This window comes from Muscardinus avellanarius (assembly GCF_963383645.1).
Source record: "Muscardinus avellanarius genome assembly, chromosome: 20".
NCBI lineage: Eukaryota > Metazoa > Chordata > Mammalia > Rodentia > Gliridae > Muscardinus > Muscardinus avellanarius.
Genome location: NC_137806.1, coordinates 32,050,603 through 32,065,337, shown reverse-complemented (window position 1 = coordinate 32,065,337; position 14,735 = coordinate 32,050,603). Strand labels below are relative to the sequence as shown.

The following is a 14,735-nucleotide window of genomic DNA, read 5'->3' as shown; positions in this document are numbered from 1 at the left end:
ATGGAGCGACTGTTTCTCTCTGGGGTACCTTGAAGCTTTTTTTGTCTGCTGGCTCCTGTCTCTCCTTCCAAGGTTAAATTTAAAGATGATTTTAGAAGTTCTTAGCTAATCCACCACACCCTCCTCCTGCTCTCATAATGTTTATATAGAACTGATTAAATTTTGCATGCATCCCAGTTGATATTCTATTTACCAGGCTGCACAGCTGTGTCTCTCCTAATTTCTGATTTCCCTGAAGGAGTCGAGGGTAGTCGATTGCTCCTGTTCTTTTGCCAGTGCAGCACTAGCAAAGAAATAACAAACAATATTTCTAGAAACGCGAGACCTTAGGGCTTTAGTGAAGTGGGAATTCTTATCTTCAATGAATCGACAACTTGCAGCATATACAGATGTTCTGGCGTACGTGATTCCTGGTTTCTGCGATGTATTAAGCATAGCCACTGTGGTCTATTAAGTAATGCCCAGTGCTGCGTCGATGGCGTTTGGTTTGAATACATCCTTGTTTTACTTAGAATTTTGCATGTACATCTTCAGCCAGTTCACCTGCAGGATTTTAATCTTGAGATAATCACTTGATTTGGGCTTCTTTGGTGTAGGTTTATGAAATTAAATATATCCATATGGATTCAGGATATAGTAAAGATTTCTTAGTTTTGACTATTGAACCTGGCTGTCCCAAATCTTTTGGGAAGTTCTTATGTATACCAAGTAAACGTAACAGCAGATACTGCAGAATAGGATCCCTCTTCCATCAACATTTTAATGCTCTTCTATTATACCTTTGTCCTCTTGCCACGTTCTCATCAGTTTACTACCATTAACTCAGTTTCAATTATTGGAGGTAAAATTGATGTGTTAAGAAAGGCTCAGCTGCTGAGTGTGGTGGCGCACGCTTGTAATCGCAGCATTTGGGAGGCTGAGACAGGAGGATCGTGGTCCGCGGCTAGCCTCAGCTACTTAGGCCCTCTGCAATTCAATGATTCCCTTTTTCAAAATAATAAAAAATAGGGCTTGGGGGTGTAGCTCTCAGATAGAATGCCCCTGGGTTCCATCCCCAGTACCGCAAAAAAAAAAAAAACAAACCCTCAACTATAACATATGGCAGATGGTCACATTGGTTGGCAGCACCTCCATCTGGAACACTTCCATTTCCCCAAAAATCTGCCCAGCATCCCTTTCCACGTTACCCCTGTCTCTCTACCTAGGGCAATGCCTTCCTACCATAGTTCTTCCTGATGTGGAACTTCATATAAATGCAACCAGGCAGCAACAGACTTGGCTGTCTATGGCTTCTCTCCTTCAGTAACAGACTTTTCTGTATATGACTTTTCTCTCCTTCAGCAACAGACTTTTCTCTCCTTCAGCAACAGACTTTTCTGTATATGGCTTCTCTCCTTCAGTAAAATGCCTGTGACACCTCTCCATGTTGTCCTGCGCTTGGGTCCAAATTTCTGAAGTTGTTCTTTGAGATTTTCAGCAGCCAAAGAGCTGGAGGTTGAGTGGAGTTCGGCTCACAGTGCAAGAGGGAGGCACAGAAATCTGGGAAACAGTTCCATTCACAATAGCCTCAAAACCAAAAACTGGAATGCATTTTTTCTTAAAGTGTGTAGGGGTATGATCTTGCCCCCCATCTTTTGCTTATAGCTAGGCAAGTGCTCAACCACTGAGCTATATCCCCAGCCCTTTTTACCTATTACTTTGAGACAGTCTCTCTACCTTGTCCATTCTGGCCTTGAACCTGCAATCCTCCCGCTTTAGCTTCCCCAGCAATGATACTGCAGATGTGCACCACTGTTCCTGTCTATCGTCTCACCTTGGACCATGGATTTATCTGTGTTCTTGTAGATTTTAGTAATAGATCCCTCTTTACTGGCTTTTATTTGACCATTTCAGGACTGGTTATAATTTTAGTTCATGCACCTAATTAGGTGTGCTGAATTATTTGGCAAGCCATGTGTTGGGCTGGAAGCCAGGTGCTGAAGGATCGCATACCGTGTGGTTCCACTTACATACAGCACACATGGATAGGTGGTCCTGTGCTATGGGGTCCGGAGGGCGGTGACACTGCAGGAGGGGGAGCCCTGGTGCATATTAAATGACCCTAATGTCCCCCTCCATGATCACAGTGCTGGTAATACACACGTGCTCGCTTTGTAAAATTCCTTGAGCTGCTCATGTTACATGGCTTTACTTCCCCTAATGCTTTCATAAAATGTTCAAAACATAAACCCTAACAAAACCAATTAAAACAGATGCATGTGTGTGAAAATAATATATATGCATATATACACAAATGTATGTGCGTACTTAGATGCCTTAGAAGCATCATTTAGAACTTAGTGGTAGTTCAGAACTTAGTACTTAGTGATCTATGTATGTGTTCAGAACTGCTAGTGTAATACAGGAATGTAATGTCACTTTGTGTAATGTTGTATAGTACAGTGATTGTCATTGGCTCACTCATTGAATATAGGTCTGTGAATGTAGAACATAGATACAGATATGTGAAAACTGCCGTTTATTTAGCTAACTCAGTGTATTTATTGAATCGTTTTTCTGTGTTTGTGGCACTGGGGATTGAACCCAGTGGCATTCCACCTCTGAGCTACAATCCCATCTGTTTTATTTATTTGGCAGCAGGGTCTCCGTATGTTGCAGCAAATCTCACTAAGTTGCTGAGGCTGGTCTTGAACCTGCAGTACTCTTAACTTTCCAAGTACTGGGATTATAGATAAGTACCACCGTGCCTGGCAGAGTCATAATTTAAAACAACTAAAGGAACATGCAGGATGACTAGTCTGTACAGAGACCTGCACATGTTACTTAATCTGAGAACAAAAGCTAGATACCTCTACTCACCTTCTGGTTCTATCCACTGTTACGTCTCAAATTCTTGAGTGCCCATCTTAAAGAGAAGTGGTGAGAGATGGTATTTCTGCTTTCTAATAGGCTATTATGCACCACGAAGGACACATGGACGACGGCTTAAATTTATCTAGGTCCCAGCACGAAGAATCCCGCACAGCGCGAGTCATCCGGAGCACGGTCTTCCTGTTCAACAGGTTTATCAGGTACTTTTTCCTTTATTGCTGTGGTTGCTTGGTTATTTACTTCTTGGTTTTGTGGGGGGGGGGTGGTGGTGTATGGGGATTGAACCCAGAGGCATGCTACCTCCAAGTTACACCCCAGCCCTTTTTATTCTTTTTGTTTTGAAACAGGATCTTGCTGAGGTTGTCCTTGAACCTGCAATCCTCCTGTCTCAGCCTCCCAAGTACTGGGATTATCAGCATGTATCATCATGCCTTGATAGCGCGTGTGTGTGTGTGTGTGTGTGTTGGGGATGGAACCCAGTGGCATTCTACTTCTAACCTTTTATATTTTTCTAGCCTTTTATTTTATTTATTTATTTATTTATTTATTTGTTTATTTATTTATTTTTGCGATACTGGGGATGAAACCCAGGAGCATTTTACTTCTGCATTATAGCCCCAGTTCTACTTTATTCTTTTATTTTGAAATGGAATCTCACTAAGTTGCTGAGAGTATTGCTAAGTTGATGAGGCTGGTCTTGAACATAGGATGCCCTTGTCTCACCCTCTCGCGTGCTGGGATTACAGGTGTGCACCACCGTACAAGTTGGCTGTTTTGTTTTCTTCTTGAATTTACAAATAGACAATTCTAAATTGTACTATAATTATAATTAATTAAACAATTTGGTTGTCCTCAGAGGACAACAAATGGTTCGACCTGGACAGTCCTATTTCTCTTCTATTTTTTGTGGTGCTGGGGATTGAACCCAGGGACATTCTTCCTCTGAGCTACATCCCCAGCCTAATAATTTATTATTTATTTATTTATTTTTTCAGTACTGGATATGGAATCCAGCGATATTCTACCTCCAGCCTACACCCCCAGCCCTATTTTTTATTCTTTAACTTTGGAACAGGGTCTCAATGAGTTGCACTGGGCCTTAATAAGTAGCTGAGGCTGTCCGTGAACTGTCTCAGCCTCCCAAATTCTTTATTTTGAAACAGGGTCTCATTAAGTTTTGGGAGGGCCTCACTAAGTAGCTGAGACTATTCATGAACCTGAATCCTCCTGTCTCAGCCTCCCAAGTAATATATATATATATCTCTTTTAAAAGAAGGAATATGTTTTTAGAAACTTTAAGTAGAATTGGAAATTGATTGCTATAGGTCAGGTTTATACTATAACTTGTTTTGTGCTAGACCTATTTAATTCCCTTACAGGAGAGTAATTAAGCCCAGATACTTTGAGTTATAAATCACCTTAAAAATAGTGACTCTTATAATAACTAGTTTTCTCACCTAATAATTGAAATAGTTTCATATCTAGGAACTAAATCACACTTGTGGCTAATGTGTTATCTGATAATCTTAGCCTAGTTACATTCTGGTCTATGTTGGTTATCTATTTAAATTTGGAAATTTGATGCAAATTCTATAAATATATATATATATGCAAATAAATGCAAAATTTAAGAACACAGTGTATATTATGTTCTAAAATTTTTGCATAATTACAATTTGTTTTTTTAAGATTTTATTTGTAATTTTTGTTCATCTGTTTCTTTTGAATGTTAGATTTATTGGTGTATCGCTCTGTATAGAAGCTCTTTTAATAATTAGAGATGATGAAAGCAGAGAACAGAAATTCTGACATGATGAATGTGAAATTACAGGCAAGCACTGTAGAATAGTTGATTTTTATCACTGGTGCTGATAAACCTGAAGTAAAAAATTCCAAAATTAGAGTGATCCTGATGTAGTAGGTAGTACTTAATTTTTCTTTAGTACTAGCACTCTCCCTCCTAACTTTACCCCATCCTCTTTTGAGTTTCTAGCTCTTTTGAAGCAGGACCTCACTAAGCTGCTTAGAGTCTTGTTACATTGCTGAGGCTGGTCTTGAACCACTGCAATTCTTGTGTCTCCGCCTCCCAAGGTCTAGGATTACAAGCCTGCGCAAACACGGCTGGTTCTGGTGATTCATTTTAAATAATGTTCTGAATGTTACAGTTCAAAGCCAAGCTAATTCTCAAAAATAGAGCTTTTCTTTTTAAAGTAAGTTCTGACATAGTTAAAAAAAAATTAACCAAAAACATCTCTTGGCAGTAAAACGTTTCCATATAATTTTACTGATACAGAGAATAGAAATGGAAATGTAATATTTTTGTGCATTAAATTTTGTCATGACTGAGTATTGCTATGTCAACTGTAATAGAGACATTCTCCTATTTTATGATGCCTTTTGTGTTTTTTTTTAAAAATACACTTTTAGTTTGGAATAATTTTGATTTAAAAGCTTACATGTCTTAATAGGCTTTGGAGACGTATTAAAAACTGAACTTTAAAACTGAAAAGCTCAGCTAGCTCAACAAATGAACACATTTCCGCCCCATCAGTGTTTCCCTTCAAGGCTAGAAGATACATGATGGTGTTCTTCCTTAGTCTAATTGCTTAACACATTTCTTTTGAATAGAAAAGCACTTTAGTATATTGCTTAATGATCAACAGGCAAGTTTTCCAAATTAGCATCATTAGAACACATTTTTTTTAACTGCTTGGAGTGAAATAAAATAGCAGTCAGTATCAATGAGAATGATACTTAAAAGAATTCATTTTTAAAACCCAACATACATGCCTGTAATCCCAGTACTTGGGAGGCTGGAAGAGAAGGATCGCAGTCTCGAGGCCAACCTCATCAGTTTAGTGAGACTCAGCAACTTAGTAAGACTCTGTCTCAAAACACAAAACAATCTGAGGGGATGGCTTGGAGGTAGAATTTTCCTCGGTTCAATTCCCAGTACAATAATAGTAATAATAAAACAACAAAAATAAAAATAATAAAAATAATGTAATGAAATTTGTATTTAAACATGATAAAATAAAAATATAAATAAAAATTAATAACCACTACCCAACAGAAAAGAAATGTCAGGATTATGAGTTTAGGAAGATGTAACCTCAAAGCATAAAGTTCTAGCCAGGCTTTGTGACGCATACTTGTAATCCCAGTACTCGGAAGTCTGAGACGGGGATGGCAGGTTCGACACCAGCCTCAGCAACTTGGCAAAACCCTGTTTGAAAATAAAAGTAAAATAGGGCTGAGGAGTGAAGCTCGCAGGTAGGGTGCCCCTGGGTTTAATCCCCAGTACCCTTCTCCCAAACACACTTAATAGTATGCAGTTTTTGAGGGTGACATGCTGGTTTCTAAATGTGTAGACTATTGGTTCGGTAGGCATTGGTCTTGTGTCTATTGCTTGATAATAGGGTCTTTTTTGGGATCCTATGATCCTTCCATGACGAGGTTTCTTAGGTTTGTTCCTGAGCCATCGAGGAAAGGAGACCCCCTCTTACACATTCCTCTCCCAGGGGCATGAGGGGGGCAGCAGTACTATCAAGTGATGTGCAGGTCCAACAAGAACCACGTGACTCCGAATCGATGATGACCAGGGCTGCTGGGTGTTGGTTACAGGGGTCTGGATGCGCTCAGCAAGAAGGCGAAGGCGCCCGCGGTGGACCTTCCCATCGAGTCCGTGAGCCTGAGCCTGCAGGACCTCATCGGCTACTTCCACCCCCCGGACGAGCAGCTGGAGCACGAGGGCAGGCAGAACCGGCTGCGCGCCCTGAAGAACCGCCAGAATCTCTTCCAGGAAGAGGCGAGTGTCTGCGCTTTGTTATTGTCTCTTGGGAACAGAACTTTTTTTTTTTTTTTTCCCGCTATTGGAGATGGAACCCAGAGGCATTCTACCTGCTAGCTACACCCCCGGCCCTATTTTTTTTAAATTTATTTTTAAAACAGGGTCTCACTAAGTTACAGAGGGCCTCACTAAGTATCTGAGGCTGGCTGTGAACCCGGATCCTCCTGTCTCAGCCTCCCAAGTGCTGGGATTGCAAGCGTGCGCCACCACACTGGGCTGGAACACAACTTCTTGGTGGGAAAAAGTTCCCCATGGATTCTACCTCGTTGCATTTCAAGAGAGATGGCAACCAGATGTCCTGCCGAACAAGGAGGATTGGGCCTGGGAGGAGCTGGGTCATTGTTCTTTGGTCTTTGTCAATGAGAGTTGACTTTTTAAAAATTTTTGTACTTTCATTGGTGCCATGTAATCACACAGAGAGTGAGGTTCCGAGTGATACAAGCATCAGCGCTCGGCGTGTTCTTCCCTCTGTATCCTACCTGGTTCTTCCTCCTTCTGTATTCATGTTGGTGAGATTGGAGTCAAGACCAGGAGGCACGGACAGAACTTAATTTGAACTGTTCCCTTCCTTGCCCCCTCCTAACGCCCTCCCTCAATCCCCTGCCACTTCCCTACTGGTATCAGTTGCCTCCTCTGACTGGATACACATATAGTGAGTGTTACTTTTGCAAGATGCCGGGTGTGATGGCGCATGCTTGTAATCCCAGCATTTGGGAGGCTGAGATAGGAGGATCGCAGTTCACGGATAGCCTCTGCTACTTAGCGTGAGGCTCTGTTTCAAAATACAGAAAAAAAAAAAAAAAACAGGGTCAGATGTATAGCTTAGAGATACACGGCCCCTGGGTTCCTTCTCCAGTACTATAAAAATAAATTTCTCTAGATGTTTATCACTTTCATGAGGGGAGGCAGGTGCTGTGTGACCAGCCCTCACCTGGCTGTTGGGCACAGAACTTGGGAACCTTCAACCCAGCCCAGCCTTAGGGAGCACCAGGGCTTTCTCTGTATTTTCCTGTTGCCTGGGGCTCCTTGAAAAGGCTTCAGTACTATGGAGCTTTGTATTGGGGTACAGAGGCCTCCGGAGAGAGGTGCCTCCCAAGAATGAGGATGAACTCCCAGAACCCATGCTGGTAGGGCACCCCACTCCTCCCTTGAGCACATACTCAGTTCTGTGTATGATTTTATTTTGCCCAAATTGCACTGCAAGAAAGAACCGTGTGCCATATTTTATATAAGCAGAATGTAAAAGGGACCAAGTGATGGGGCTCATGTCCTGATACCAGTGTCCACCCAGTTCCCCACAGGGAGGGATGTCAGTGGGGATTCTCGGGATAAATGGGCGAACCGGGGTGCAGTGAGACCCCCATTTTTTCCTTTTGTCTTTCTCTGTCTGAAAGCATCATCTTAAAACTATCTTAGAAAAATTTTAGGACCTTGCTGAGTTCCCATAAGCCCTAAATCTCGGATCCAATTTTAAAACTGTTTCCTGATAACTTTGAAATCGACATTGATTTTTTTTAATGCCACATATAAATGAAATAGCCTGAGACCATACAGGCATAAAAGCAAAGGAATTACAGCGTAAACCAGTAACATGGAGTAACATATTGGGAGCTTTTGATGGAACATACGCCTCATTATTGGACTGTCGACATTTACGGTCTAGAAGAACTAAACCTAAATATTGGGCTGTGAAAACTTAAATTATTAAGTATTGTCAACCTAATATGGACTATTTATTCCCTTCAGTTTCCCATGAAACAGTCAGGATGGGACCTAGAAATGTTCTTGGATCCAGACACTTTTTGATTTCTCTGTGTGAAAAGAGCTGAATAGTTTGGGCTCTTAATAGCATTTCCTTTCATGGGCTTTGCCTCATTTTGCCAACCTTGATCTAGCAATAATAAAAGCTTAATTTCAAGTTTAGGCTGTTTGTTGTTTTATTTTTTTTGGTGGTAGAAGTGAAGATTGAACTCAGGGAAGTTCTTACCTCCAACCCATCTCCCCATCCCTATCTGATGTTTTTGTTTGGAAACAGGGTGTCTCTAGATTGCCAAGAGTCTAGCTAAATTACTGAGGTTGTCCTCAAATCTGAGATCCTCCTGTCTCAGACTCCCAGGTGCTGGTGATAAAAGCATGTACCACCATTCCCAGTTTAGGCTGCCGCTTATAGAACTTTGTAATGAACTAACGATTTGCTTTTAAAAATGTCGTTTAGTGTCCTTTCCTTTACCGAATTTACTATATCGTTAGTAATTATAACGATTCCCAAGAATAAGGGTATGTGCTTATGCTTACATCACAGTGGAGTGCCATTTATGACCCATTTTATTTAGTCTAGCATTGAATCTTGCAAATATAAGTGTGATGCTCGTGTTTTTATACTGTCTACTGTTGGAAAGTGGCACTCAGAATTAAAATTCACTTGAGTTATTTGAAGAACATTTCATTTCAAATGCAGATGTGTTTATCCTTATCATTTAAATAAGTTCTCTCCATTTTCTTTGTGATTAACAGACATACTTGCAAACCAGACTTGTTTTTAAGTCAGTTGGGCACTTTTTATTTTTGTTTGAGTGGTTTCTGATGGCGATTGTCTCGGTCAGCATGTTTACAGTTGTAATCCAAAGCTACTGAGCACACAACCTAGAGGAGGAAGATTGACTTGCTCACAAATTTGAGATTTCAGGGTTCAATCCATGTGAGGCCACGTCTGCAGAGCTCAGGGAATTGTGCAGGAAGGTAGGGAGGAAGCGCGGCTCTGCTCACATCATGGAGTCAGAACGCAAGGGGATTCAAGGAAAGAAGCATAGTCCACACGCCACGCCCTCAGGGACTGACTGCCTCCAGCCATACCACATCTGCCTAGGTTACTGCCCAGTAAATCTGCCACAATGGATATATCCATTGGTGAGATTACAAACCTCATAAACTAGTACCATCAACTCTGAACGTTAATACGTTCGCTCTCCATGAGACATTCTGTATCTACCCATAACAGTTGATTGTTTTTAAACTCCCAGGGAATGATCAACCTTGTGCTGGAGTGCATAGACCGCCTGCACGTCTACAGCAGTGCCGCACACTTCGCAGACGTAGCCGGGAGAGAAGCCGGGGAGTCCTGGAAATCCATTCTGAATTCTCTGTATGAGTTGCTGGGTAAGGACGAGCCTGGAATTGTTAAGTCTTCTTAACAGAGTCACGTGTGCTTTTATAACTCGCTTCCTAATCTAGGACTTGTAGAAATCTACTTGGACTAAAATCCAATGATGTTTAATAGATAAATCCATCTCTGAGTGGATTTGGCTTGCCTAGAAACAGGAGGACCTGTGATTTTTGCAGATGAGGGGCCCTTGAATGTGTGTTAAGTAGTTCCTTCCCAGTTCTAGACGACGTTCCCAGGCTCCCTCTTCTCAGTCTGAGGTGAGGCATCTGCAGTTGTACTTACAACACCTGCGTTTGGCAGTTTCTAGGTGTGCTCAGCCTGCATTAAGTGACATTTGCAGTGGTTTGGTGTTACATTCCTGTCTGCCTGATGTGTACACATCTGCATTATTTCTGCCCTGAACCACTGCAGTAGCTTCTACTGGTCTCTTATGAAAACCTGGAAAGGGTTAGAGAGTTTACCCTATTTGCTCATGAGTGTCATTTAATCTTAGCTTTTTTTTTTTTTTTTTTTGGCATTTAGCATCTCCCGCTGTATATCCACCAGCTTTCTCACAGCTATGACCTGAGAGACTGACTGTGCAACTTAGAGTCTTAAGAGTCTTGGGTTCAGTCCGTGTGAGACTGGGGACTGATCTCAGGACATGGCGGCAGGAGGTGGACAGAGGGGAGCACATGGGCTGTGCTTCTTACATCACATCATGGAGTCCAGAAGTGAGAGAGAGGGGGAAGCGGAACCATTAATAAGCCCTAAGGCTGCACTCCCAGAAAGCCACCTTCAGCCGTACGAAGGCCCAGACCCCACCCACTTAGGCCATTACTGCTAAGATTAAGATCTTCTGATCCACTCACATCAGCTCTAAATATTAAGAAATGAATTCTTTAGGGAACATTTCATATCTAACTATTAACACTGTGCTATAGCACTTGTCAAATTTCTTACTCAGTTATAGATGGGGCAGGTTTCAAAGGCAAGAATAGCACCTTATTGGTTTTTGTATTTGTCATGGAACAATATTTGGCATATAGCAGACACTCAATAAATGTTGAAGTGACTGAATTCTAATAGAATAGGAAAATGTACCTGAGTATAGAGGAGATAAGCCACTTTTAATAGAATAAAAGGTAGTCAAAATATTTGAAAATCCTTCATAGTGCAATTTGAGCTTCATTAAAATTTATACAGTCATAATTCAGCATATTAAACTCTTATGCATATTAGATTTTTTAATGTGTTTTCATTAAGTGGACTATTTGATATGCCACTGAAGTTAAATACATGTAATGTGGTGTTTAATTTTTAGGTTAAGGGATCACATGCGGCTAGGACTTGGGTAAATAAGATCAGAGACATGAAAATTTTATAGGAATGTGCTTTCTTGGTACCTGAAGACATCATTAGGATAAGGAGTTTGGGGTTTATTTAGTTTTTATTTAGAAAATACTACTTTTCTTGCCAGAGAAAGTACTTTGCTAAAAATATACTTTCATTGGTGCGTTATAGTTTCAGCAAAGTAGGAAATTACAGCCCTGGGCTTCTGAATATAGGAGAGACTGAAGCGTGGTAGTTCTTTTAAAAAGCATGATGCCACTTGGCTCTGTTGGACACCAGCTGGATTCCTCAGACAGGGGAGGAGCTTAGGTGAAAACCTACGTGTATTTGCAATTGGAATGAGCTGTGTGCGGAGTGTGCTTTGTTACTGCTGTGGGGAAACTGAGGTCCTGCGCGTCTTACCTGCCTTGTATAACACTCGTTCAGTGTCTGATAGTTGGTTCCTTTTAGCTTCCGGATTCAAGAGTGGTAAACCTCAGCAGAGAGAACAGGAATGCACTCCATGGGATCGCTGAAAAGACTATTCCAGCAAAGTCAAAGCTCCAGCCTTAGCCGTCTGAGCTATGCGGTCTTCCAACCTGGATTCCCCCAAACTCCACAGTTGTTTAGGGGCTTCAGTGTGTTCACTTGAGAGCCCACTGCAGAAGCGTTCACACACTCGACAAAGCGCTGGGGAGGAGGAGGGGTTGGCGCAGCTCCTCGCTGTCATTGGTTTCTTTTGTTTTTTTGTTGAAACATAGCTAGAGATGGGATTTTTAAATGTTTTATTAGCCGGGCATGATTTGGAAAAAAAAACGGCGAAGATTTTAAATTGAGCATGAGTATGAAATTAAGAGATACAAGGGATTTCTTAAGAAGGTTCTTTGGTCAAAAAGTAGAGGAACTACTAGGTTAAGCACTTTAGGCTGTGTGGATGTGTGGGGGTGTGGTGCTGGGGATTGAAACCAAGTGATTCTACCTCTGAGATACACCCCCAGCCCTATTTTTTATTCTTTATTTTGAAATGGTCTCACTGAGTTGCAAAGGGCCTCACTAAGTAGCCGAGGCTGGCCATGAACCATGATCCTCCTGTCTCAGCCTCCCAAATGCTGGGATTACAAGTGTGCAGCCACCACACCAGGCAGAGTTTTCTTCAAGTTATCTCAGCATCTTTAAATATACATTGTAAACTTCCACATGGGAAGATGAGTTAGGGAAACAGTATCTGGTTTGCAAACTTAGTAGCCATGAGCTTTCTGTCCCTTTTACCATGTGACATTTAGTTGTGTCCCTGTCTACCTGTTAAAGTTAAAACTCCCAGAATCATGTGGTACATTTTCAGGAAATGTGCAGGCTCTTACCCTCTTCATTATAGGTGAGAGAATTAGACTCTAGAGAGCTGAAATGATTTAATCTCATGGCTAATTAAAAGCAATGGGTATTAGAACCCAAGCTGCAGACTCTCCTAGGACTCTGGGTTTTCCATTACCTTCCTTATTACCTCCCAATGTGGAATGCTACTTGTACATGTGACTATGGATTTGCTTATGGTTGAGATGACGCATGCAGATGTTTTGTTCTTGATCCAATGTTCGACGAAGCCTATTAGCTTACCTTGGCGTTTGAACTAGAAAAATCACATAAATGGAAAATCACCTTCTTTTGCAGCGGCTCTAATTAGAGGAAATCGGAAAAACTGTGCTCAATTTTCTGGCTCCCTCGACTGGCTGATCAGCAGATTGGAAAGACTAGAAGCTTCCTCTGGTATGTTTATTTTCTCCTGGGTGGGTTGTATTTTTTCTTTTTTTCTATTTCATTTCCTTAAAGACCTAAAAACAACTCTGATGTTACTGTGCTTTTCTTTTAATTGGTTTCCATTTTTTATTCATGGATCAAATAACAGTACCGTCGATTTTTCACCTTCAAAAGACATCTAATCACGAAGTCCTGAAGTTCACGAAGGAGCCAAGATTGTCATTCTTTCTCAGATTGATGGCTCTGAATGTACTCTTAAAACTAAAAGATGGGTTTGGAATTCTCACTCTTTTCTCCATGTTCAAAAGATTATTTGAGTAGATTTGAGGGCAGATTGTTTTCCAAATGATACAGCACATTTTATTTTAAAACAGTCTGAATATTAGAGTGCTTCATGCATATCCCTGTTCATAGCAGCACAATTCACAATAACCAAATTACAGAACCAACCTAGGTGTCCATCAGCAGATGAATGGATTACAAAATTATGGGACAGACACACAGTGGAATCCTACTCAGCCATAAAGAACAAAATGATGTCATTTGCAAGAAAATGGATGGACCTAGAGGACATCATGTTAAATAAGAGCCAGTCACAGAAACCGAAGGCTCATATGTTACCTTTCATACGGGCAAGTTAGGGAGTAATCGGGATATAAGAGGGGCTTTAGATAAGGAAGAGAAACTTGAGGAGCCAGTAGAGGTCTAGGGGAGAGAGGAAGGGCCTATGAAGAAAATGCTTTCACTGACACAAGCATATGTAAAAATACCAACCTGGGGCAGGGGGAGTGGGAGGGAGCTGGGCAGCTCACCAAGTGCGGTGTGCTTGTCTCTCTGAACTCTGATGTGAGACTGCAGTGCACCCGTAGAAGGGTATAAGTCTGCATAGCGGGGACAAGCGTTAGTCAATCTGATGTGTTTATCTTTAACACGTTAGTTTGCTTTGGTGAGGAAGAGACTTTTCAGAGATGGCGAGCCAGGCTCTCATGCTGCACCAGCTAGCTCTTGACCTGGCTGAGCAACGGTTGGAATTGGAAGAGTAAAATACTCAGTATGTCCTCTAAGACTGGGGAATTGTTTTTCAAACCTGTGACAAGGAGACAAATGGGGACAAAGTGATTAGAACCAAGAGATTGAAGGTTAGTGATTAGCACTAACATACACAAATCTTTTTTTTCTCTTCGTGTGTGTGTGTGTGTGTGTGTGTGTGTGTGTGTGTGTGTGTAGGATTTGGGATACATTCCCATCCTTTTTTTGTTTTTTATTTTTGATACCGGGTCTTGCTAAGTTCCTGTGATGGGTCTCGAACTTTTGATCCTCCTGTCTCAGCCTCCTGAGTACTAGAATTAAAGGTGTGCACCACCACACCCAGCTTTCCCACTATTCTGTATCCTGTCACTAAAATTTCAACCAAAGAAAAATGTTGATAGACGACTTGCTCCCAACTTTCAGAGACAGTGGACTGACCTCTCTACTTTTATTACAGAGCAGCAGTAATACCTTTGCAACATTCACACACCCTTGACTTTCTAGATTCCTTGAATTTACCTTCGAAAGCTAAAGTCGTGGCTCCCGGCTCCTGTCATACCCACTGTCCGTGGTGAAGGAATGGAGCAGGTGTGTAGGCAGGACAGAGCGAGCTGGAGTGGGGCTGCCGCCTCCAGCCCTGGAGGTTGGAGGCACAGGTGCCTTACCCAGCCTGCATCGGATGGGAAAGTTGAAACAGCCTAGTGCATATCAAGGTGTGCTTGAGTGACAAAAATCCTTCTCAACTCAAGCCCTGGC

At 41.6% G+C, this 14,735-nt stretch overlaps 1 protein-coding gene across 1 annotated transcript in view; it reads left to right on the top strand.

Moving 5' to 3' along the window:
• RYR2 (ryanodine receptor 2) overlaps positions 1 to 14,735 on the top strand; it is a gene marked incomplete at both ends in the record, with an annotated part of 554,680 nt that overhangs the window by 287,102 nt on the left and 252,843 nt on the right. Inside the window, 4 exons of the mRNA XM_080717126.1 lie at positions 2,950 to 3,071; positions 6,496 to 6,679; positions 9,742 to 9,877; positions 12,864 to 12,959. Coding sequence (XP_080573252.1) covers positions 2,950 to 3,071; positions 6,496 to 6,679; positions 9,742 to 9,877; positions 12,864 to 12,959 — 538 coding nt within the window. The remainder of the gene's footprint in view (positions 1 to 2,949; positions 3,072 to 6,495; positions 6,680 to 9,741; positions 9,878 to 12,863; positions 12,960 to 14,735) is intronic.